Source organism: Anguilla anguilla, chromosome 3, assembly GCF_013347855.1.
Source record: "Anguilla anguilla isolate fAngAng1 chromosome 3, fAngAng1.pri, whole genome shotgun sequence".
NCBI classification, from domain to species: domain Eukaryota; kingdom Metazoa; phylum Chordata; class Actinopteri; order Anguilliformes; family Anguillidae; genus Anguilla; species Anguilla anguilla.
The window spans coordinates 21,807,311-21,829,965 of record NC_049203.1 but is presented as its reverse complement, the minus strand read 5'-3'; the positions used below and the strand labels follow the sequence as shown (position 1 = coordinate 21,829,965).

The following is a 22,655-nucleotide window of genomic DNA, read 5'->3' as shown; positions in this document are numbered from 1 at the left end:
AGGCAGTGGGTGAGCTATGTGTGAAAGTGCTAACTTGCAGGAACTAGCCAAGCTTTTGCAAAACCCTGACTTTGTAAGTCAGTGTCACTCAAACTCGGTCCTGATGACTCGCTGTACATGCTGGTTTTTGTTCCAACCCTAATAACAAACTCTGTGTTTTTAATTAACCACTAATTGTTCTTAATTTATCCTCTTAAAGCCACATTTTGCCAGAAATAACTAGGTATTCCCTAAAAAAATATGTCCCATGTTGACATTTCTGGAATGTGTCAGTCATACTAACTTTTGCTTTCATTTTCTCTGCTGTATGTGCTCTATGGTAAGTAATTCAAGTTGAAAGAGATTCCATTTTAATTGATTCAATCACACATTGACAGGTGAAATCAGTTGGGCCCTATTTGCTGAGAGTGTGAAAACCTGAAACCATCTGTGCCCAATGACTGGAGCTTACTGACAGCAAATGGCAACAAGCCAAACCTGCTTTGTGTTGAAATAAGTTAAACCACACAATTAAGGCGGAAGTTAAACAAGTTTTCAACAACCTTAATTGATTGAGAGATTGGCTTTGACAAAAAGCAGCACACACAGTGGGTCCCCAGGACTGCGGCTGAGAAACAGTGTTTGTATGTGACGCTGGGGCTTGTGCCATGCATGCATGAACCTGAACGCACTTTGGGAGTTTATTCACACATGACATTATATACATTATACATTATATCAGGGGTGAGCAAAGAGGGCTGTACTGGCTCGAGGATCTAATTTCATATCCTGTGCTTAATTAACTGGGCCAATCGTACATGTGACCTGACATTTGGGTAACGTTCATCGATGAGCTCGTCAATGACACCTGATGACCGTTCTTGTGTCCATGCCTGAAATGCTTCACTCGGATGTCATCTATGAGTGAAGCTGAAGTTGAGACAGGGTGATTGACAGGGCAAACCTCCATACACACTGGCTCTCCAGGAATTGTATTCCCCGCCATTGTTTTATACGGCAGTGATGCTGATGGGTGCTCACAGGCCTGATACTGTGGGTTCGTGGGTAAAGGGGCTTACCTCGTGCCACTGCGGACGGCGACGGCTTCTTGGGGAGGTCGGAGAAGCTGGGTCCTTCTGAGCCGGACATCTTGCACTCCTTCTTCTCTGTGGCAGTCGGGGTGGACGTCTCCATGGTGACCGGCGATGACTGAGGGAGAGAAGACCTGGAAAAAAACAGAAAGAAAGTAAGTGTGTGTGAGTGAGAGAGAGTGTGTGTATGAGAGAGAGATGGAGAGGGATGGAATGTGCGTTGTTCCAGAGAGAGTGAGAGAGAGTGAAATTATATTTAAATTAAATATATTACATAAAGTAATTTCTGCCAATAAAACAACTTTTCAGGACTTGAGATGTGAAGAGGAAAATGATGTGTCACACAGACAGAAAGGAAACAGCTCAAGGGTGTATTCATAATGCACACTGCAGTCACAGGCAAACAGCACTTGCATCAAGTGCCTGTCTACAGAACTGATTCCTCCAACCACATATCAAAATCTGAAAAGCTGTAGTGCTCCTTGCTTCCAACAGAGGGCGCACTCTGTAGCATGCAGTCACTATAACACCTGATAAAGTAAGGCAGGGTCCTAAATAGAGAAAATTAACGAGGTAAAATTTGCAGGCGAGCACCTCCACCTCTCTGACTGATAATAGCATTAATTCAGGTAATTAGATCAAGTGGAGGCATGCAACATTGTTCAGCAAAGCTATTCAACCCAGATACAATGAAGCATTTGTAACACCCCGGACAAACTGGCTAATTCATATATCTTTAAAAAAACATAATTATGGTAATCCTAATAAGTGAGCCTGTCCTAAACTGGGTCAGCAACCTTGGAAACCACTGGCTGTTATTAGTACAGAGCCACAGGTACAGAATGAGTGTCTCTGAGACCGAACGTGTAGGATACTGAGAAAAGATCAAAACAAAACTCCACGCAGCACAAGGAAAACGATAAAATACTGAAAAATATTTGCCAACTGAAAACATCTGACATTTGAAACAAACACATAGCTGTGAAAGTAATTGTAGTGTTTGAGTCTCTCTGACTACTTTTATAATGCATCACAACCACAAAAATAGTAGAATTCAGACACACATTTCAACTTATTAACTCTGAACAACAGATTGATGTATTGTACATTTTTTTCTTTGCTACTCAATGAGAAACCTTAGTATTTTCTTGCTTAGATGTGCTGTTCAGCATGGGGGACAGGCCTCGGACGTTGTACGTCGCTCTGGATAAGAGCATCTGCCGGTTCTGACTGAGGGGCGGGCCCCGGCTCGCTCGCTCGCTCGCTCGCTCCCTCCCGCCCCGTCGGGACGTTCAAACGCGCGCGCTAACGAACGGAAGTGGGGCTGGCAGCGCGCCGCCCGCGGCGCTTTCAGCGGAGCCCGCGAGATTAGCCTGGGCGCAGAGCAAACACGCGGCGGTCTGGGGCCTGAAAAGGGCCTCGTCCCCGGGGCCCTTTCATTCGCTGATCCCCGGGACGCGGGAGGGGCCCCGCTCTCCGCCGGCCGCTCGGCCTCGCCCGTAACCCGGGGCTGCATGCCGTCCCGCCCCCCCCCCCCCACCCCCCCGCCTCTTTATCGCTTCTGTTTGCGCTGAGCCGCGCTTCTCATTGTCTAACCCCCAAAAGAAAAATAAAAAGCTGAAATTTAAAGTGTAGCCCGCGCGCGGCGGAGCTTTCGCCCCGGGACCGCGTTTGGCTCGTTCCCTCCGCACGGCACGCCGCTGACACCCCTGAAGAGCTTACGCGGTAAAGCTTTGTTTTCTTTTTCCTAAGCGTCTGAACCTTTGGTCACATCATCAAAGTAAATAAAAGCTTCTTTTTTTTTTTTTAAAGGTGCCTTTTCACTTGGGGAAGTGACGAGTGTATTTGACATTTTTGAAACATTTGCCGAGACTTTTCCAGCAACTCGGTTTTGTTTTACGAGATTCGTGTTTGTTTTCATTTGTTTGCTATGTGCTATTTTATGGGGGTACAGTTGTTTTTAATAGAACAGGTTTTGAGATCACAGTAAATTACACACTTGCTTGTTGCGTTATAAATACCTTTACTAACGCCTTAGTCAACACTTCCAGGCCAGAATATTCTCCCAAATGAATTGGGTTAACACCCCACACCTGTCTCACAGCTGTTGGCAGGTTGCACTTAAGCCTAAAATTGAAACGCTTACAACGTTTCATTACTTTTATAGATGTTGGACTCGGACACTGAGTAGATCTCGACGCACTTTTTTTTTGAGAGAATAAATCTTAACGACGCGTAGCCGTGTTCAGTCAGTTCTCAGAAGCGCGCGTTGGTCCCCTCCCGACACGTGGGTCCTAATTTGCGGTGCACCTGTGTCCGGAGGGAGCGCCAAGCGCAGCGCGCGCCAAACAGCTGTGACGAACACGGCGGTAACCACCGAGGCCGCGCCCGTAAGAGCGGGCGCGAGGAAAAAGCCCACGCGGCTTTGTTTTCCTTCGCAGATACTTTCAACAATATATATTACTGCATGCAGATGTCAGTAATGTACACGTGACATTCATAACAATCTGCTGTTATGTATATTTTTGTGTCCGATTGCTGCCTTAAGGTGAACTGAAGATCTCCAATGTAAAGGTAATTCATATATAAGCCATGCGATGGTCATTAATAAGGGTGACATAAGTCGATACACATATTTCCCATACACAGAAGAATACCGAGCTGTCTGGGATTCAGTTGTAAGGCTTCCGTATTATTAAAAAAACCCAATAATGGAAAGCACAAAGGCTTCGCGCTCTCTGTTTTTTCAGTAAACAGGCCTGTCAGACGAGGTCAGACGGCACGCAGCGTGTGAAGTAAATGATATGTTGTGATTCTCCGCTGCTCGCGTCCAGCCTGTCGAGCCGCGGGCTTGCAGCAGCGCCCTCCGCCCAGCTCCCTGCCAGGGTAAGCCGATTAGCAGAGAGCTGCTAACAGGGCTAGGAGGCATCTGCTTCTGTTTTCCTCCGCCAAGGGCTCGCGTCCACACCCCCCCCCCACCCCCCCCACCCCCCCGTTCTGTCACGGGCACCTCGTTCAGCATCTTTACTGAACACTTCAGCACCTCTCTCCCGGTGCTGTCGCGGTTTTTAGGACAGACCTGCGCTGTTACTGTTTACATGAATAAGACACCCCCCCCCCCCCACCCCAGGTCTGACCCTGTCAGCACCGGGACACAGACCTCCACCCCCCCCCCCCCCCAGGCCCGCATTCATCGCCAGGGCACTGAAACCCCCCGTGCAACTTAGGCCCGAATTCACTTTGACCGACATCCTATTTCGAGAGGAACGCATCTGTTACGTGACTCAAAGCGCTTTTATTTTTAAGTGCGAGCCATGTGTTCTTTCTCTATCATTATTCCAGCCCTTTGGCGCACGGTCACGGGGCCAGTGCCCAGATATTGTTTTTTTTTCTGCTCCTTCGCCATGTTGTTATTACAGAACAGGGCCATTTTAATATGCAGAACCGCGTCTGATTAAACGCAGGGCTCGGAGAAAGCGGCAGCGCTTTATTAATGTTGTCCTACTCCAGTGCCTTGTTAGTTCTAATGCGGTGCCCTCCTCCCCTCCCCAGCTCATAGCCAGTGAATAATTCAATAAGCGCGCTGAATAATTTATTCAAACAACACGGTCATTTGTGGGTAAAAAAAAATAAAAAATCAAGGTACTAATAGCTATATTTGCCTGTAAAGAGCGGGAAATCACCAAATGTGGGGTCAAAGATCTTTCACTCGCAAGGCGAGAGTGGGAAAGAAAGTGTGTCCTTGGGAGGGAAAGCCCCCCATTTTTACAACACACTGCCCCCCCCCTCCCTCCTTCATCACACCCTTTCCCATCTGAACAGTAGCCCCCCCCCCCCCCCCCCCACTGACAAGGGGGCCAAGCCCTGATGGGCCGGTACAGGTGTCAGGAACCCGACAGACAGATGGTGGCAAACGCAAACAAGCAACAAGAGGGCCCTTCTCTTCCTCCGGCCAGCAGGGCTGCCAAGCACATCGCGCGAACGGGATCAGAAACACCCCCCACACGTGACAAAAGGTGGGGGGGGGGGGGGGGGGAGGTGGGGGGTGTGTGAGCATGGGGGCGAGGGGGGAGAGGGGCACAACTGGGGGGATAATCCTACCCCGACCCCTTCCTAATTCACCGTCCCAACCCCCTGGCGGAAATGCATCCGTGACCGAGGCCTGCGGAAAGGCCGGGATTGGCCGAGCGCGCGGGGGTCCTCCAGAGCTGCAGACCGCACCGCGCCGCGACGCCAGCAATGACCGCTATTCACCGTCTCAGGCGTGGGGCTCTCTCCGCAGAGGGCGTGATTCAAAGCACTGTCACTGTCTACACCACGGTGAACTCCTTCCTTTCTTCTTACTAATCTACTCATCAGGCCGCATCAGAAATGCTGTTCGTATCTCTCACTCTTCACAGTTAGCGTTCCGTAGCTTAGCCATGTTATGGTTGTGTAGCTTAGCCAAGTTATCGTACTGTAGCTTAGCCATGTTATGGTTCTGTAGCTTAGCCATGTTATCGTACTGTAGCTTAACCATGTTATGGTTCTGTAGCTTAGCCAAGTTATCGTACTGTAGCTTAGCCATGTTATGGTTCTGTAGCTTAGCCATGTTATGGTTCTGTAGCTTAGCCATGTTATGGTTCTGTAGCTTAGCCATGTTATTGTTCTGTAGGTTAGCCAGGCAGCTGAGGCTAATCTGACTGTCTTCTTAAGGACACGACTGCCTCCCTGGGGTTAGAAACCTGGCTGTTTGCTACGTTGCAACATCACTACCAGCAGTAAAACACATATTTTCTCAGCGCCGTGCAGTAAAATATGAAAACAAAGCTGTTTGAAAAACAACTTGTAAAGTACAGAACAAAAATTCTGAAGCTCAGAATAAACGGTATGCCTGTAAGTGTCAGCTTGCATCATGGAGATAACATCACTAAGTGCTGATAAAAACTGGGAAAAGTCTGACCAGGTGTGCGGGGCTGTTGGATAGCTCTTTAATGTTTTTAAGTTAAGAGATGAGGGACAGAGAATTTAAAAAAAGAAACTCACAGTCTGGCAACTATTAAAGGAATTTGGGTTCTACCCCCTCGCACTCTGCGGCTCCCCCTCCTCTTTAGCGAGCACTTAATCTGAATCACTTAGGTTCTGTTCTTTATGTTTCAAAGGCATAAATCCCCAGAATCATTTCGACATCAGATAATCCAAGTAAACCCATCAATTAAGCTCTGACTTTGTTTACATGAGCAGCATTCGATTCAGATTCCAGTGGAAAGACATGAGGTACTTGGTAAATTACATACACACACACACATACTCCCGCACACACACACAAACTCATGCACATTCACACACACACGCACACGCACACACACACACACACACACCTACAGACTTGCCCAGAGCAGGCTGACATGACAGGCTGACTGCAGACAACCACATTTCATTTTAATGATAAAAATCTGATCTGTGCACAGACATGAACAAGGCAGAAAAAGCCTTTCTTTTCAAGCGCTTAGTCTCCCCTGTTCTTTTCTCCCTCCGCAAGGAAAGCTAAGTAATTATGCTCCACAAAATTGGAGTCAGATGGTCTAACTGCACCTTTTTTCTCCTGGAGTTTCTTCATATGTATCTAAACATCCTCAAACCTAAAATGACTCTTTTTTTAAATCCCAACCCGCTGCTTTTTTTTGCTCTTTTTTCCCCCCCTCTTTTGTGTTTTCCGCCTGATTAAAAAACGATTGCATTTTTCTCGCGTTTAGTCACGACCGTGGCACGGAACTGCGGAGAAGATGAGTTTGTTACAGCATTCGCTCCGGGTCTCTCCGGCTCAGGAACGCGCAGAGGACCCGACGCATGACGGACAGCTTCGCGTGTTTCTTTACTGCCGCGATCACTTTGAGGAGGCGGAACAGGTGTGAGAGCTCTTTCTCTTTGAAGGTGATAGATGCGGCAAATGAATGTAGTGTCATTCAAGAATGCGCACCCCACCCCCCCCCCCCAACACCCCCCCCCCCCCCACCCAATTCCCTGCTGTATTTGTGAGCTCATTATTGAAGATCAGTCGAGCTAATGTGTTTGACTGTTAAATCTGGTTTAACAACACCTCTGAAGTCACAATTGAGCATTCAGGGCCTTTTGGCCTGACAAAGGGCTGCTATTCTACAGAGGAAGCTTAAGGATGAATATGCAATATAAATATTATCTGCACAAAGGGTGGGGGAGAATTACACCTGATTCATTTTATCTCTGTAAATAACGTATCACAGATGAAGTTACATTTGCAAATGGACAGGTACCACAGTGCATTTGCATTTCAATGCCAAATTACAGGGAGTGGATGTGTAACTATGTGTGCGATTTATGACCAATCAATGTATGAATTAGTCAGTTCATCGATAAATTGGTAAAACAGGAAAAGGATGGTGGTCTGTAAAAGGGGGGAAATGCACTCCTTATTTCATGCTTTTTCAATTTTTTACCTGCAGAAGTGTTGGAACCCGCTTCTTAGCGGTAGAGGGGAGAGGGCAGTCACCATAAACAGGCGCGACGAGACCCACGCGTCAGGCAGCTACGACGCGTCCCTCTAATCGCAGCCTCTCCCCGCCAGCCGCTGTTGCTTTTCGGCGCGTGCGTGTGAGCAATCGCTACGGCGCCCGGCCATACGGACCGAGCCCCCCTCCCCGAGAAAGTTCATCAACAAGGACGACAGTTCCCCAAACAGCTCCACTTCCACCACACACGCCCCCGCGTCATTGTATTGAAATCGGCATGTGTTTGTTTTAACACCCTGTTCTACTACGAGCGCCCCCCCGCCACCTTCACCCCCCGGCACTACCGTTCACCAGCTCTCCTTTCACCGGGACATAGAGGAATGCAGACAGATATCACAGACCTCAGCCTCCCTGGTGCTGCTGGCTCTACATCAGCCTGTGCAGTTTGATGCAGGTATCACCCCCCCCCCCCGCCCCCCCACCGTACCCACTCCTAAAAAAAGAGTTAATGATCTCAGCATTTCCACAGAGTCCTGTGTTACAGCCTCTGTGCAGTCTTCAAACACCTAGTCTTTTTTTTATTTTTTTGTTAAACGGCGGCTCACATATCAAACGTTTGGACGCCGTGACCGAGGTGAGGTACCGCACCCGTACCGTCGCCAGGATGCAGGTGAAGATGATTTAGGCTCGTTCTCCGTTTAAAAAAAAAGAACATGTCGTTAATTATACGAAAACGGCGAGCGAGGTGCAAACGGTGTGGTGTCCCACAGCCTTTCCGCAGCTATTTCACTCCTTCTCAGAAGCCGCACTCCTGACTCAGAGCCTCAGCCGTTTGGGGCGATGGGCCGTCTGCGGAGATTTGGTCGTATTTCGTTTCATCCGACCCTCTGCCCCGCTTTCTCGTTGTCATTCCTTCCCAGAACTGAACTGATTTACAGGAAATGCATCTGAAGCTTCTGTTTATTTCAACATTGATGTGTACGTTTACTGAAATTACCATCTCCGATCAATAGCCTGGCTGCTGTATTTTTTTTTTTTTGTGGTTTGTAGGATCTTCGGACCAAGGCAGGAAATGGTCTACAAAAAAATGGCGATAGCAATTGGTTTTTGCTTTTGAGAATATGATACGCCGCAGTCCTTCGGCCGCTCGCCGTCACCAGGGCCACCGGGGTGCCCGGCGGCCTCCGAGCCTTCGGGTGAAAGGAGCCCTGTCTTTCAGGGCTAACGGGGAACGGAACATTCTTTCAGGAGCGGCTGGAAACAGCAACAATTAGCGAACCCGCCCTCTGCACATGACTGGATCACAATGAAGACCCTATACAGTCCAGGAAGCCGCTGAATAGGCTGGATTTAGTTGGGCGATGCGCTGGAGATAAAGCCGGAGGGGGGCCTTCCTAGACCCCCCCCCACCCCACCCCCCTTACACTCTGTCCCTCTGCGCGCTTTCAGACAGCCACACTCGACCAGCAGAGCCTGCGGTGCGTTTGCTTTGCGGCGCTGTGCACACACGCTCCCAAGAACACACTCGTCCCGAGTTACCGCAAATGGCTGCGGACAGCGAACGCCGGTAATTACAGAAAGAACCAGTATTTTCATTACGCTTAAGAAAAAGTCTTAAGCATTAAAATATATATATATATATATAAGGAAGGTAACAGTTTTATTTATAGAGCCTTACTCGAGTTCCCTCGCTCCATAGGAAAAAGTGAACACCCAACTTAAACATTTAAACGTCGTGCTTTTACTGGTTTTCAAGAAGGCTCATTTGCACAGGAAGCAGCCTCTTATAAACCCAGATCGCAGATAAGCCAGCAAACGGGAGAGAACGTCAGACCCTCGCTCATACGTGTACTGCTCAGGGGTTTTCTCCGGCCTGGAAGGAAAGGCTCGGTTTAGGAGCTATTAGTCAGTCCCCGCACGGGGGGATTCTAAGGTCACCGCTATTTAATGTGCAGGTGGACAGCTGCCGGGTGTGAGGTATTCCTCGTCCCCGTTCCCCCCGCAGACGGGCCGCTATTCGGCCTAACCCGAGGTCCAGCCCATTTCCTGTGCAAAAAAAAAAAAAATTTAAAAAATTCAGCCGGTTAATTCAGACGAAACGCAGCTGGTTTTTCTGCAAGGCCAGGTTTAACTGCTGCGGCCAGACCGATGTGGACTTCCTCTCGACTCTTTAAGAGCGCCGCGAAAAACCTTCCGTATAATCCTCTTTACACTTGCTGCTATTTCTGTTTATTTACTTATTTATTTATGTTCCCGAGGACAAAACTTTGAGACCATGCATCACTGTCACGGACTTGGTAAGGCCACAACAAAATGATCGCATCGCCCTTCTCTGGAGAGCTTCGGGGAAAGGCTCGCGGAGATCTCGAGACGCACAGCGCTTCTGCTTCGAAAATAAACAAGCTCGCGTAGCTGCGGAGATCCAGACCGCCTTACAACAAAAAAAAAGGGACTTCCCTCCTCTCTACCTAAGATAAGAATGCCTTGGCAAGGCTAGGTGCTCCGCTTTTCCGGGGAGCAGAAGAGCTCATCACAAGCTAAAACATCCCACTATGAGTAATTACACAGCTACCTGTCATATGAACAAATTACTTTGAGTGAGCTCTGAAAGGTCACATTGAGAAATCACACGGCGCACGCAAAGTAGATTCCTCTGCCTCCTCTACTCTTTAATAATCCCTGCATATTTTGGCCCCTATTACACTAGTGTAAGTACATTTAACGCTGCATCTTCTTTTAGTTTAGGCTGAGGTTAAACTCCTCCTGCCAAAGAGCACATTGTGCAATTTAGTATTTTTATTGGAAAAATAATAGAAGAAAACTAATCTGGTCTTTTGATTTAACACCATTCCCTTAAATCTTACCATATGCTGCTTTTAAAAACCTATAACACGAAAATCTAGTTCTTTTGAGTACCATAAAAGGGCTCAGATTTTCTTTGGAAATGTGTCTATTTTTTGTGTAAAACCCTAAATCGAATAAAACTTAGGTTTTACTACCGTTAACAGCCATTGTGATACTCCTGAAAGTCACTGATTAAAGTTGCTTGTGTTCCTGAAAGAGCGGGAGAAGTATCTGCTGTTAAAGGCCAGGAATGTGTCCAGGGCATTGTTTTCAAAGTCAGCCAGTGCCTGATTAAACACAAAGCCCGCGAAGGTGTCCCGGGTTCAACAAAGCTTCCTTAATGAATTTAAATACAAAGGTGGCTGGATTTCCTGGAACCCAAAACACCTCCCGCGCACACGACTCGAGTTACATGGGGGTTCTGGCAGACAACAAGTCGAAACGCAGACGGACAGCGTCTGAAATCGTCTCGGGCGTGAATCAGTCTTCCCAGAAAAAAAAAAAAAAAAACACCCCTCCCCGTGATGCTCCCTTTCGAGGGGCCTCGGGTTCCCAGAAGGAATTTGGTTGCTGAACGCAGAGAAGAAGAAAAAAAAAAAACCGCACCGCTCTCACGTTAGTCACCGGTCTGGCACGGGCGCGAAGACGCCTGCGAGTCACGCGTTCGCGGACGGAGAGCCGGCGGATGGGCGAGCGGGACGAGAGCGTGTCCAGGGCCCTCTTCCTCAAGGCCAGGCCGGCGGGGAGCGGGGGAGCCTGGGGGGGTTTGGGTGGGGGGGGGGGGGCGCGGAGTGCAGGACCCTGTGGATACGCTCGCACACCCTGCCTGCAAATGCAATATCCTGTGGGTGAGCTCCTCCGGGCCCCGGCGATGTCAAACAGATGTGGAGCTCCGGGCCCCGAAGCGGAGCTCAGGAAAGAGTGCGCTGGCGGTGGGGTTCACCCTGTCTCTCTGAATCAGGCCGCCGGTGGGATTCACCCTGTCTCTCTGAATCAGGCCGCCGGTGGGATTCACCCCGTCTCTCTGAATCAGGCCGCCGGTGGGGTTTACCCCGTCTCTCTGAATCAGGCCGCCGAGTAATCGCCCCAGACGCACGCCAAAACGCGCCTCCTACGGAGACCCCTGGACTTCACTACCCAGAGTAACGCAATAACCCACAATAATAAAAAAAATAGATATATAATAATAATAATCCATAATGATCATTTCAAAGGACTACAGTGAAGGGAAAATATCGTCTCAATAAACCACTGTGTCACACGCGTACACCACCCACAGTGAAATTTGTTATAAGCGATTCCATTTTTTGTCAATCTAAACTGCTGATGGAATTTACTGGAATTTCTCCGTGGCAGCGAGGAAACACCAGTCAGAAATGTGTGTAAAATTATGTAGCCGTGCCGCAGTCATTTTGTCCCGTCAGTTTACGCGCTTCGGCGGTTCGAATGGCAGCTTTCCGTGGGAGGAACAGGCCACGGGCTGTTTACCTGCGCTCTTCCTGGAAGAGGACCCGGGTTCAGGAAGGGTCGCCTCTGCGAAAGCGCGTGAAAAACAGTTGCTGTCTCCGCCCCGCACCCAAGGGTTGAATTTCCACCGGTGCCATTTGGTTGTTCCCGGTGCCATTTGGTCGGAGGAGCAGATTTATGGCTCCTCTGGCTGGAAAGCGTCGTTAACGCAGAGCTGCTTCTGCACCTCTCAGGGAAGGGGCCTGCCTTGCGGGCCAGCGCGCTGTCCAAAAGCACTCCTGGCTCATACCAAGATGGAGCCACGGGACTGACTTCTGTGTAGCGAAAGAGCGCTTTTAAATACGCACTTCAATGCAAAATGAATTTTTCAACACCTTTCCCACTGCTACATCTAGAGTTATGTATGCGGTGTATGTGTTAAGGCATCGCTCGGGGCGCTGAACTGTGCGTTTTGGAAGGTGGCTGCAGACTCGTGAATTTCTGTGCCGCCTCCTCGTGTTTTTTTTAATTCCACTTCGCCTCTGGTTCAGTTTCCCCTTTTTTCTTTTATTGCATCACTTCCTGTCTGTAAACTGTCTGGCTGAGACTTTCGCTTTCATATCTCACGCTTTCGTGGTCTGATTAAAGTGCCAATTGGCTTGATTGGCGGGTGTTCTCCCAGACAGGAAAAGCAGTTCTGTGCTGCAGTGCAGACGTTTTTTTACAGTAAAACAGTAAATGGCAGATCCCACTCACAGCATGGTTTAAAAAGTCACAGTGCTGCCCTGCCCCTCGTTTGGAGACCCTCTACGCTGTCACCATATGGAGGATTTGTTTCTGCTACTTGCTTTCAACTGTCATCTGCGCCACAGTTGGCGGTTAATTATGCGAGTGGGCGTGGCGTCGGCCGGCTTCCTCCCTGTGATGTGCGGCCGCGAGCGTGATAATGGGGAGGCCCCAGCGTGTCGCGCCCGTGTGAGGCTGGGGGCGGCCTGTGCCGGGGTGTGAGGTGACGGGCAGCCCCGGGTCCCTAACAGACACATGCAAAACCTAATGTGGGGGGAGCCCCACTTCACTGAATTACAGATAAAGCATGCACACCCCCTCCCCCCCCCCCACCACCACCCCATTTAGCACCAAGTTAACTCCTTAATTAAGCTCCTGTCCTGAGCAGTGCTGTGGTTTTGTATCCAGAGCTCTGTTCAGGGTTGTCGTTGTCGTGTGTCACACTGCACGTACCAGGCTACAAAAACAAAAACTGTCCAGTGGTGGCTGGGTTAAACCAGGAGGAGTAGTTCTGCACAGTCTTGCTTGACTGGTTCCTCGGTGCTGGGAAGCAATTTGATTCATTGATTTCTAACTGGTGCTGTAAATTACTTTTAACATTGTAAGTGGAAGTGTTTTGTATATTCAAATATTTGTAACAAAGCACTAGCTGTCAGGACTGGGATTTTTAGCGATAAGGCGGTTCATACTGGTACAGACGGTACTGAAACCCCGGGGGGAGGGGGGGGGGGTACCTGCAGTCATGACTGACCCTCATCTTGCTCTTTGAGGTGTGAGGAGTCTCAACCGTAGCACCCCAAAAACTCAGAAGCGAGGTGCAGAGTGAAGCTGAGGGTAGGACTGTGTGTTTGGGGAAAGGGGGTGTGTGTGGGGGAGAGGCGCTTGATTGCTAAAGACTAACACATGGCTTCTTAAGCACCACATGTTAGATTTGTCCTCCTGTCTGTCAGCGAGGAGTCTGTGGCCTGGCAGCGTTTCAGTCGTGTTTGGGGTCACCGCTGGAGGCACAAGCGGGACGGGGAACACGTCCCACGTGTGCGGGCGCGAGCGGCGGGGACGGTCGCTACGGCGATTCGCGGGCGCGGGTCATGATGGGGGGGGGGGGATGGGTGGTTGCGACAGATGGGTAACGGCTTACAAAGTTTTCAGTCCTCGGGCTTCCTCGCTATCTGTGACTGCATCTGAAATTCATCTGAAATGTCTCCATCGGCGACGCTTCTGCGTTTCCTGCTGACTGCTTCGATTTCGGAAAAAAATGTCAAAAACAAGCCTTGAAAAGAATGCACACGTAATTATCTGCATTTCTGGTTGCTTTGTGATTGTCTGGTTACTAAGAGGCATCCAGAAATTAATTCGCTTATGAATCGTTGCCAAACAACAGAGACTCTGATACTATAAACACCAACTCTTAAAGGGCCAGGCCTCTCCAGGCATCTGATTCTTTTGACTGACTGAGTCTCTTTTGGTTCCATATAAAACCCACTCAGCTCCACAGGCTGAGGGCCCGGTGAGTCACCCTGAATGCGCAAGTTCACAGTCAAGCACTTCCTACATCCTGCACCCCAGGGCACTCAGCAGAGAGGAACAACCTGAAGGTTAGGCTAACTCTTCTAAGACTTTGACTTAATATGCCAGAATTTGATGTCTCCCAGCGATGTGCAAAACTGTGTGCGCGTGCGCGCTCGCGCGTGTGTGTGTGTGTGTGTGTTTGTGTGTCTGTGCGTTCAAAGAGAGAAAGACCAGGTTACTGTTGTTGAGCCATGCGTAGTCAGTCTCAAGCCAAAAAAATGGAGCCCCTCCCTCACCCACCACCATTTTCCTCTTCTGTTTATTTTAGATTAGGAAATGAAATAAATTAGAGCTTTGTCCTCAGCAAACTCCGAGCGTGACCCCTCTCTGACCCGCTAAATCACTCTCCGAAGCAGAGAAGCGCGAGCGAGGCCTTGTGGAGGTGGACTGTTGATGACACATATTAAACAGCGCATAAACTGTGTACATGATTTCATCTGTTTAATTCTCTCTCTCCTCACTGGCATGGGTGGGGGGTGGGGGGGGTCTGGGGGGGCGGAGTCTGGCAAAAGGAGGCCCATGTCTGTCTCCCGGAGTGACTGGGAGGAACAGGGAATGTGGCTGCACAGTTTAAAAGCAGGATCTGTTAAACACCTCTTTTCAACACATCTCCCAGGAACGCACAGAACCGTGATGATTTGCCCATCTTCTTAAAAGTAAATGTTTTTGCTTTACTAATTTAAGAAATGTTTATAATTACAGTGATTTGTATTTACAGTACTGCACATTCAGTTAAACAGAATTTTTAAAACATTCTTTTTTTGTCACCGGACGATTAAAAACCACTGTCTTATATAGACAAGCAACACTATCCTCAAGTTACATAAAGTCTTACAGCTTTACTTAGAGCTCTTCTAGCTGTGCGCAGGACAGTAAAATAAACCATTGTTTAAGACACACCCTGCTTACGACGAGTACAGTACATATTTGAGCTGAAACAGATGTATTTTATTTGCAGGGATGATGGGACTACATCAGCACGATATCCATCCTCAAGCAGGGTAAGTAATGAAGTTTACACAAAGTTGAAAAATGAAAAGGTTTTTGTTGTTGTAATGCCCACGCAGTTCTGACTGGCTGCCCTCAACCCATGTTCATGTGCAGCATCTCTCTCTCTCTCTCTCTCTCTCTCTCTCTCTCTCTCTCTTTAGCAGTCTGTCCTCTCTGATGCCCGCTCACAGGACGAAAAATTAACACAATTAATTACACCTCAGTTTGCTGTAGCAACCCGTATGCATAACAAATGATATTAGCGGCAGCAGTCTCACGTTAAGACACATCGACCCACTGGAAGATTTTATCAAGTCATGTCTGAGTGAGCTGTTTCCCCTAAAATACAAAAACTGTAAATTAATTCCCCACAAGTTCCATTTTTTGGGTGTAGGAAGAAGAGCTGAGTAGCGTCTCTGGAGAGCTTTATGTTGACCTCAGTATTCAGACCTGGGCCCTGTTTCACAAAGCAGGATTACTGAGTTAGCTGGATAACTGCACTGAGTAAAACCCGAAACCCTCCCAAATCTGAAACACGGACTGAAGTAAAAAGAGCTGTTCTGGGTTTTACTCGGTGCAGTTATCCAGCTTACTCAGTAAGCCTGCTTTGTGAAACACACCCCCGTTCTACTTAAGGATATGCTGAGATGGAGAAGACCCCGAACCTGTATACTCAAATCTGGCCCTGGTTTTCTTTCCTCCTTTCCTCCCAATTAACTGAACAATTAGTGCTAATGATTGGCCAGTCTTCACACCTGACTCCCAGGTAAAGGGCAGCCCTCTGCCCTCGAGGACTGTGATTTGGGTTACAGGGAGCCGGACTGTGGGTGTGGAGATGTGGAGTCCAGTGATGGGTTATTAGTGGCTGTGATTACACTGGGGTGGAGTCACTACCTGGGGCAGTTTCAGTAGGTAGGGCTCTATAGTACTCCCATTTTAGGAGCATTTGCTCCTAAAATTGATGTGTGCTGAATGGAAAAATTATTTAGGAGCACATCTACTTCTCGGGATACATTAGCCTGCTCCTAAATTTTTCAACTTTGGAGCACATGTGCACCTTGGAAAAAATGTTAGCGTGGAGCCTGGTAAACTAAGGGAATGCCATACTTCTGCATTCTACAACAGAACTGTGGAAATTTTATTTTCATGAGATTTTATATATTCATTTACGGAATTACTAGTTAATTCTAGCTGGCAGCAATGAAACCACAAGTGTTGTACCATAATAATTAGTTAGAACTTTTTAAGAAACTTTTTAAATCAAGGGTTTCAATTATGGAAAGTAGCTTGCAAGCTACATTGTTAAACCGCACCATGTGTGGTGTATCTGTGAACACAGTGTTTGGGAAATGTTTTGCACAGCAAAACCGAACACAGGTGTTTGTTCGCTGCAGTGTTTATTGTAATGGGAGGCCAAATACCGATTTCTCATTCCACAAAAAAAGGTTGACGTGAATATTTGAATATTGTGACTAATCTCTGCTTCCAGGTGAGCTGGGCCACTTCTCACAAAGTCCAGAGTCATATCACAATGTTAACTGGCAATTTGCAATGTAAGCCCACAATTAATACGGTCATACTTTTCTGAATATGGAGTTTAATCCTGTATAATAACATACTAATGAGGTGTTCAAATCTTGGGATTTTAGCATGCGCTCAAAGCTAGGAACTTTAGCATCTACCTAAAGCTGAGAACTTTAGCATGCTCCCAAAGCTAGGAACTTTAGCACTTTAGCATGGACCCAAAGCTAGGAACTTTAGTTTCTACAGCTAAAGCATGCCCACCACTATGAGACGAACCACAGCCTTGCCACAATTTCCAGAGCTGGAAAACTGTATGTTTTAACAAAAACAAACAAAAATGTACAAGCAAATCAGGAACTCCTTAGAAGACTGTTATTCTATATCCCACACAATCTCTGTTCAGTCCACAGTGGCCTTGTAAGGACAGACAAGGCCCAAAAAGCTCATTCTGTTCAGCATGGAGCCTGCACTTAATGTTCGCAGTATCCACAAACTGAATCCAAATCAAGTATTCCTTGAGCTACATTGTTTGAGAGTTGATGCGTGATGTGCAAAAGGTCTCGAGGTGCTCAGGGGGGAGAGGCCCTTACTCACACCGAGCCTAATAATGCTCAGTGTGGGACCCTGGGGCCGGTGAATTCTCTCAGAATGTGAGCGAAAGGAAACGGCACTGTGGGGACACAGCTGTGACCGAAGGTCTAAGCTTTGTCGGTGGAAAACACGGCTCAGGCGGGAGTGTGGAGCGGGCTTGGGAGAGCTTAGAGACACACTGGGCCTCGCGGATTTTTAGCTGCAAACGTGGAAATGTCGTTTCCTCCGAGAAACTGCCTCAACACGCGCTCCGTTCTCTGTAATTGCACACTTTTCGTTTGAAAAAACCTGGACCGTTTCTAACTACTAATGAGGTCGCTCACCCTGGCGGTTAATTCGTAGTTACTTTGGCGTACGCGACTTCGATTGCTTTTTAATTTAATATTCCGGCCTTTTTATTTTAATAGAAAGGGGGCAGTCTTTGATAAAAGAAGTGAAAACCCAGCCCAGTGTGACATAACTCCGGATGAAAGTGCTCAGCAGTAAGGCAGTCTGGCTGAGAAATAAAAACCATGAGGTGTGTTTTTCCCTTCTCTGATTTCGGAGATACGAAGCGCTGCTAATTACCCACAGACACACGGTGCCTTGTGAGGCCGGCTGGTGAAAACGCAGAGTCCTCTTTTGGCCGTCCAAGTCGAGCTCAAGAGACGGGGTTTAAAGATCGCTCTTTTGAAACTGACAACGATTGTGGTGGCGACTGCTACTCGGAAACATCTCTCTCTCCCTGTTGTTTCCCCCCCCCCCCCCCCCCCCCCCACTAGAAGAAGACACGCGAGACAAGCGCCAAACCGCACTGCTTTTCACAGCACACTAAATGGCCATTAAATCTCAATCAATTCAAAACCTGACACAAGTGTGCTTCAGGCGTCCCCGCGGCTCCTCGCGCGGGGCGGAAAACCGCGAGGTCCCGGCCGGCCGGCTGACGTATCGCATTGTCCGCGGCACAAAGGCGGTCGGGCGCAGGCCACCGCGCTCCTCGGGGACGACGCTCTTTTTTTCACACGGCGCAGACGCCGGCGCGCAAACCGGTAACGCGAGGGGTTCGTTAGCGCGACGCTCCGCACTGCTCGTGCGTCACAGCAAACTGCATCGCCTGGACTCTTTCCACCTTTCCTCAGACAAGCGTCTGCAGCAGCAGTGACTGTCCTGTCAGGACAACACAAGTGTTGACATTAATTAGAACTAATTGTTTGGCCTGTTCACGAATCGGTCACTTGTGAGATTCCTTTGTGCAAATAAATATAGATTATTAACTGTATGTGATTTCTGTAAAAAAAAAAAAAAATCTAAATGTAGCAGTGAGAAGGAATGTATCTGAAATAGAGTGGAACAGCGTAACTTTGAGATATAAATTTTAAAGGCAAAATCAAAATGGTCCAGTGCATCAAAAGCAATTGTGCGGTTCCATTCAGACATGCAACCACATTCACAAAACAACAAACTACACACATTGTTTTTAAAGCGGTGCACAGCTTTTTTTCCTGCTGGTTTACAGAGCAAAGGGATTTTCCAGATTATCTGACATCATTGCTATAACCCACATTACAGCCAGTTTTGATTGTCAGATTTTTTATGCATATCCAAACTGTGCAAACAGCTGAAAAGGTTAAATAAATACAATCTGCATTTTTGCTTCTGCTCACAAACATTGTGAAAAAACTGCGGTCTTTTCTAGTTTTACCAATGGGGACCATATCATATTCAACAGCGTGATTCATATCCCTTTGCAAATTACACAGATGTGGTGAAAATATTCTTTTAAAGTGGCCATTAACAAGAAAACTTTTTTTTCTTTGTTTGAATGTGTTTCACGGCCTGAATATCTTTACAATAACCAGCCATCTCTTAACATATCTGAAGTCTACATGCGGTCCTTGCAATCAAGACCAACATCTAGGCTAATTTTAGCGAACAATACCAGATTGTGAAACATACACTACAACCGCACAAAACACATGGCGCATTTTTAAAAATATGAATCGGGAAACTGATCTCCTTGGAAACATGTGGACGCGAGCATGCCACAGTGATCAGATTGCACTTTTAATGCATGTGGCATTAGGAGACCTGTCTCTTCGCTGGGCCTGTCAGAGAGGAGTTTATTATCTCTGGCTGGACTCTCTGAATGACACCCGGTGTTAAATAGCTTAATTGGTACAGTGTTCATGCCCGCGGGGGGAATTCAGAATCCCGTCCTTGTCTTAACTTTTGAATCAACCCCAGCAGGGAGTATTAACTCACTTCTCATTCAGACTTCTCCAATCCCTTCTTCCTCCCGCATACCAGGCTTCATTGGTATTACTCCTCTTTTTTCGGTCACTTAAAAAAGCCGACCCCCCTCCACCCCCCCCCCCACCCCTTTTTTTTTTTTTTTTTTTTACAGCATTTGGTTCATTAAATTTTCCACAGATTTCCAGAGAAGAAAACCCCGATCAATAAAGGCTGGCTGGAGGGGGACGTGTGAAAATGGCGGCAGAATGGCGGTTGGGGAGATGAAAGTGACATTCCCATCACGGGTCCTGGGCCTGATGACCACAGGCCCCGGCCTGCTTGAATAATCTGAATGGCCCATCATCCTCTTACATCTTTTCACTCTCTCGTCCCTGACTGCTGGAACTCTTCATCTCGCACAATGGCAAATGCACTAAAACTTTTTTTTCTTATGCTAATGGCCACAGCCAGGCTGTCACATAAAAAAAAAACACACTTCCCACCATCTCACTCCTTTTTTTCCAGAGGAACTGAACTGAGCTTTTCCTGCATCTTTCCTTCTTCCCCCTTTTTTTTAAACGTATTCTTATTTTCTTAAACTATTTGCAGTGATTAAAAGGATTTTATGCAGCAAGGAAATAATACATTTATTTTTGTATTTCATTTTTAAGCTCTCCATACAATTAGTTGTTTTTTTAAAAATGCAGAAAAATAGGCTATACAACCAATGAGCACTAAATGTATTTTGCATTTATTCATGCATTTGTGTCCACTTTTAATAAATTCAGAATATTCTAGTTTATCAGTTCACTAGGTTATGCTCAGTATCATTCATGAAGGCAAGAAAAAAGTTTTAAATGTTTAAAAATACAGGCTGTGTTTGTGATTGTTTGAGCCAATGTGAATGCGTGTGTGTGTGTGTGTGTGTGTGTGCGTGTGTATACATATACACGCGCGCGCGAATGTAACAGGCAGCTACACGCTCAGGCTTTTTAACATTTTTCCACTTTACTAATTTAAAGCGATGATGAAGGCAGAAATGTGGTGTCTAATATCTAGATGCGCTCATTAATGTTAATTCCAGTTTATTACAACTAAAGGGAAACCCCTATAGTAAACATGTCAGCAGTCACACAAAAAACGGATGGAGTATTTGTTGATTTTCGGCCTGGAAATGCAAACAGTGAACTGATGGCGAGCCCACAAACTTTCAACAATTAGCACGCTACCTTGCTGACCCAAGAGATTTAGAGCCGACCGCTTTAACGCCACTGAACTCTGGGCACTTAGGACATAATTGTTGGAATCTTTATTTACATAATGCAAGTGGCTGAGCGCCGTGTGTCGTTATGCTGGATGTGCAGGGGGTATCCTCAAGTACTCTCTAAAACCTCGATCTTAGCGCCGAGGAAGAGATGTTTCCGATTGTTCTGTTAGTTACAATCCTTAACAATGTTCAGGACAGAAACGAGCGTGGTTTGCACAAAAGTTGCAAGATATAAGCTTTTTCCATTTAAAAACATGATCATTAAGATACTATTTATGCTATTCATTTTGAGCACCAGTGTTTTTATTTTAGAAATTACAACAGCCAAGTTAATCATGCAGATGTCATCCAGCGAGTTACATGCGAATGTTTACTAACGGAATGTAACTTTATGGGACACCTCAAGTATACTTGCGTTAATTAAAAAGCATTTTTAAAGAAACTACTAAATCTGTTGCCCAGATCTGACTTCAGGCTTATTTTCTGTGCATTCTTAAATCAGAGGCGAACAATCATTTAATTCTTACAGTACATGGAAATGGCCTTGTCTGTTTACCAGTAAATGGTGTCCTACGCGTGGGATTGTTCGCACTACAGATCAGAATCAGAGAATCACAGAGAAAACTTTTTTGGAGCACAAGCCGCTAATGGGATTGCCGCACAAGATCTTTTTGATCAGGTCTCTTCGCATATGGATCAAGTTGCATGACAGAATTTTTGAAATTCCAATGTCACATAAGTTGAAAGTGCTAATGAGATCTGAAAAGTGACCAGGAGCTTCACCTTTACTCAAACACAAATGAGCACGTAAATACAAATGGATTGCTTACTGGCACAATTGAAAATAATAAATAGAATGTATTCTATAGTAAGACTATATTGCATAAAATCCTTAATACGCATTCCAGTATCGCATTTTGACGTAGGCTGCAATAAGTGATGCGTAATGTTATTGTCATTTCAACAAGAATAACATTGTAAAGATAAACGTTTAGTTTATTTACCTCTTAGAAGATTTGTCCCGGCAGTAATCTGACTTCGATGGCTCTCAATTCCGTCCAATGAATCTTTTACTCTGGATTCTTCTGGCGAACTCAAACTCTTTATTTACGGGATGTTTTCTCGGTCAAAAAGCAACAAGAAGCATGTCCCCTGGAACGTGATGAGAAAATCCATCTACTTTTGAATCAAAACTAAATATAACAAAAAAAAGACGGTTAGGGATATACTTTTAAAAGTTCGAACCAACTTCGTGATTTCTAGGAGATCATTCATAGAGTTCACAACAGCGTCTAATGCGTCTCGCGCTAACTTTTACAATCCATCATCCCGAATTAACAAAGTTTTCTAACCGCTTTCATCCTCGACAAAAACCTCGCCGGTTATACTTCTACATACCATAAAATATGGATAAAAAGGACAAAGACGATTTTGAGTGTCGATTGCTATTTAGACGTGTGATTGTGAGATCTTCAAGCTGATCTGTTTTCAGTCCGGTACCCCTCTCTCTTTCTCTGTGTGTCTCTCCCCCTCTGTCTCTCATTCCCCTCTACTTCCCTGGTGAGTTCAACCATTTGCTACAGCAGATGGGCCGGGCTAGCTGAATTCAGCAGCGAGGCTGGGGGAAAAGTTAGCTAAAGTTTCATTATTCTTCCATTTCAGGGGATTTGCTCAGCGGCCGGAGTGGAGAGTGTAGCGTAGACTAGCCCCTTTATTATGCACACACATAAAGGCTACTTGATTAAAGCGATATATTTTTAATCGAAAGCATTCTCTCTTCTCTCTTAGCAGAAGATTACATTTTTTTGGTCACACGTGCTGTTTAGACCGTTATGCAACGACGTTCCTTAAATTCGTTCATTTTGGCCTGTGAACTATACTATTCTGTTT

The 22,655-nt window shown here is 46.7% G+C and overlaps 1 protein-coding gene and 1 long non-coding RNA gene across 4 annotated transcripts in view; one reads left to right on the top strand and one right to left on the bottom strand.

Annotated features, from left to right (window-relative positions):
- gli2a (GLI family zinc finger 2a) overlaps positions 1 to 22,300 on the bottom strand; it is a 96,362-nt gene extending 74,062 nt beyond the window's left edge. The window contains exons 1-2 of the mRNA XM_035407728.1: positions 21,770 to 22,300; positions 1,059 to 1,204 (exon numbers count right to left, since the gene is read on the bottom strand). Of these exons, the coding sequence (XP_035263619.1) occupies positions 1,059 to 1,173 (115 nt within the window). The 5' untranslated portion in view covers positions 1,174 to 1,204; positions 21,770 to 22,300. The remainder of the gene's footprint in view (positions 1 to 1,058; positions 1,205 to 21,769) is intronic.
- Positions 1,143 to 20,360, top strand: LOC118222279. 3 transcript variants are annotated; one of them, XR_004764251.1, is made up of 3 exons: positions 1,143 to 1,225; positions 15,141 to 15,183; positions 19,697 to 20,360. It is a non-coding gene; the product is annotated as an uncharacterized LOC118222279 (long non-coding RNA). The 3 variants fall into 3 exon arrangements; XR_004764250.1 differs by lacking the exon at positions 1,143 to 1,225 and adding an exon at positions 14,075 to 14,208; XR_004764249.1 differs by lacking the exon at positions 1,143 to 1,225 and adding an exon at positions 14,712 to 14,838.
- Positions 22,301 to 22,655: the final 355 nt, after the last annotated feature.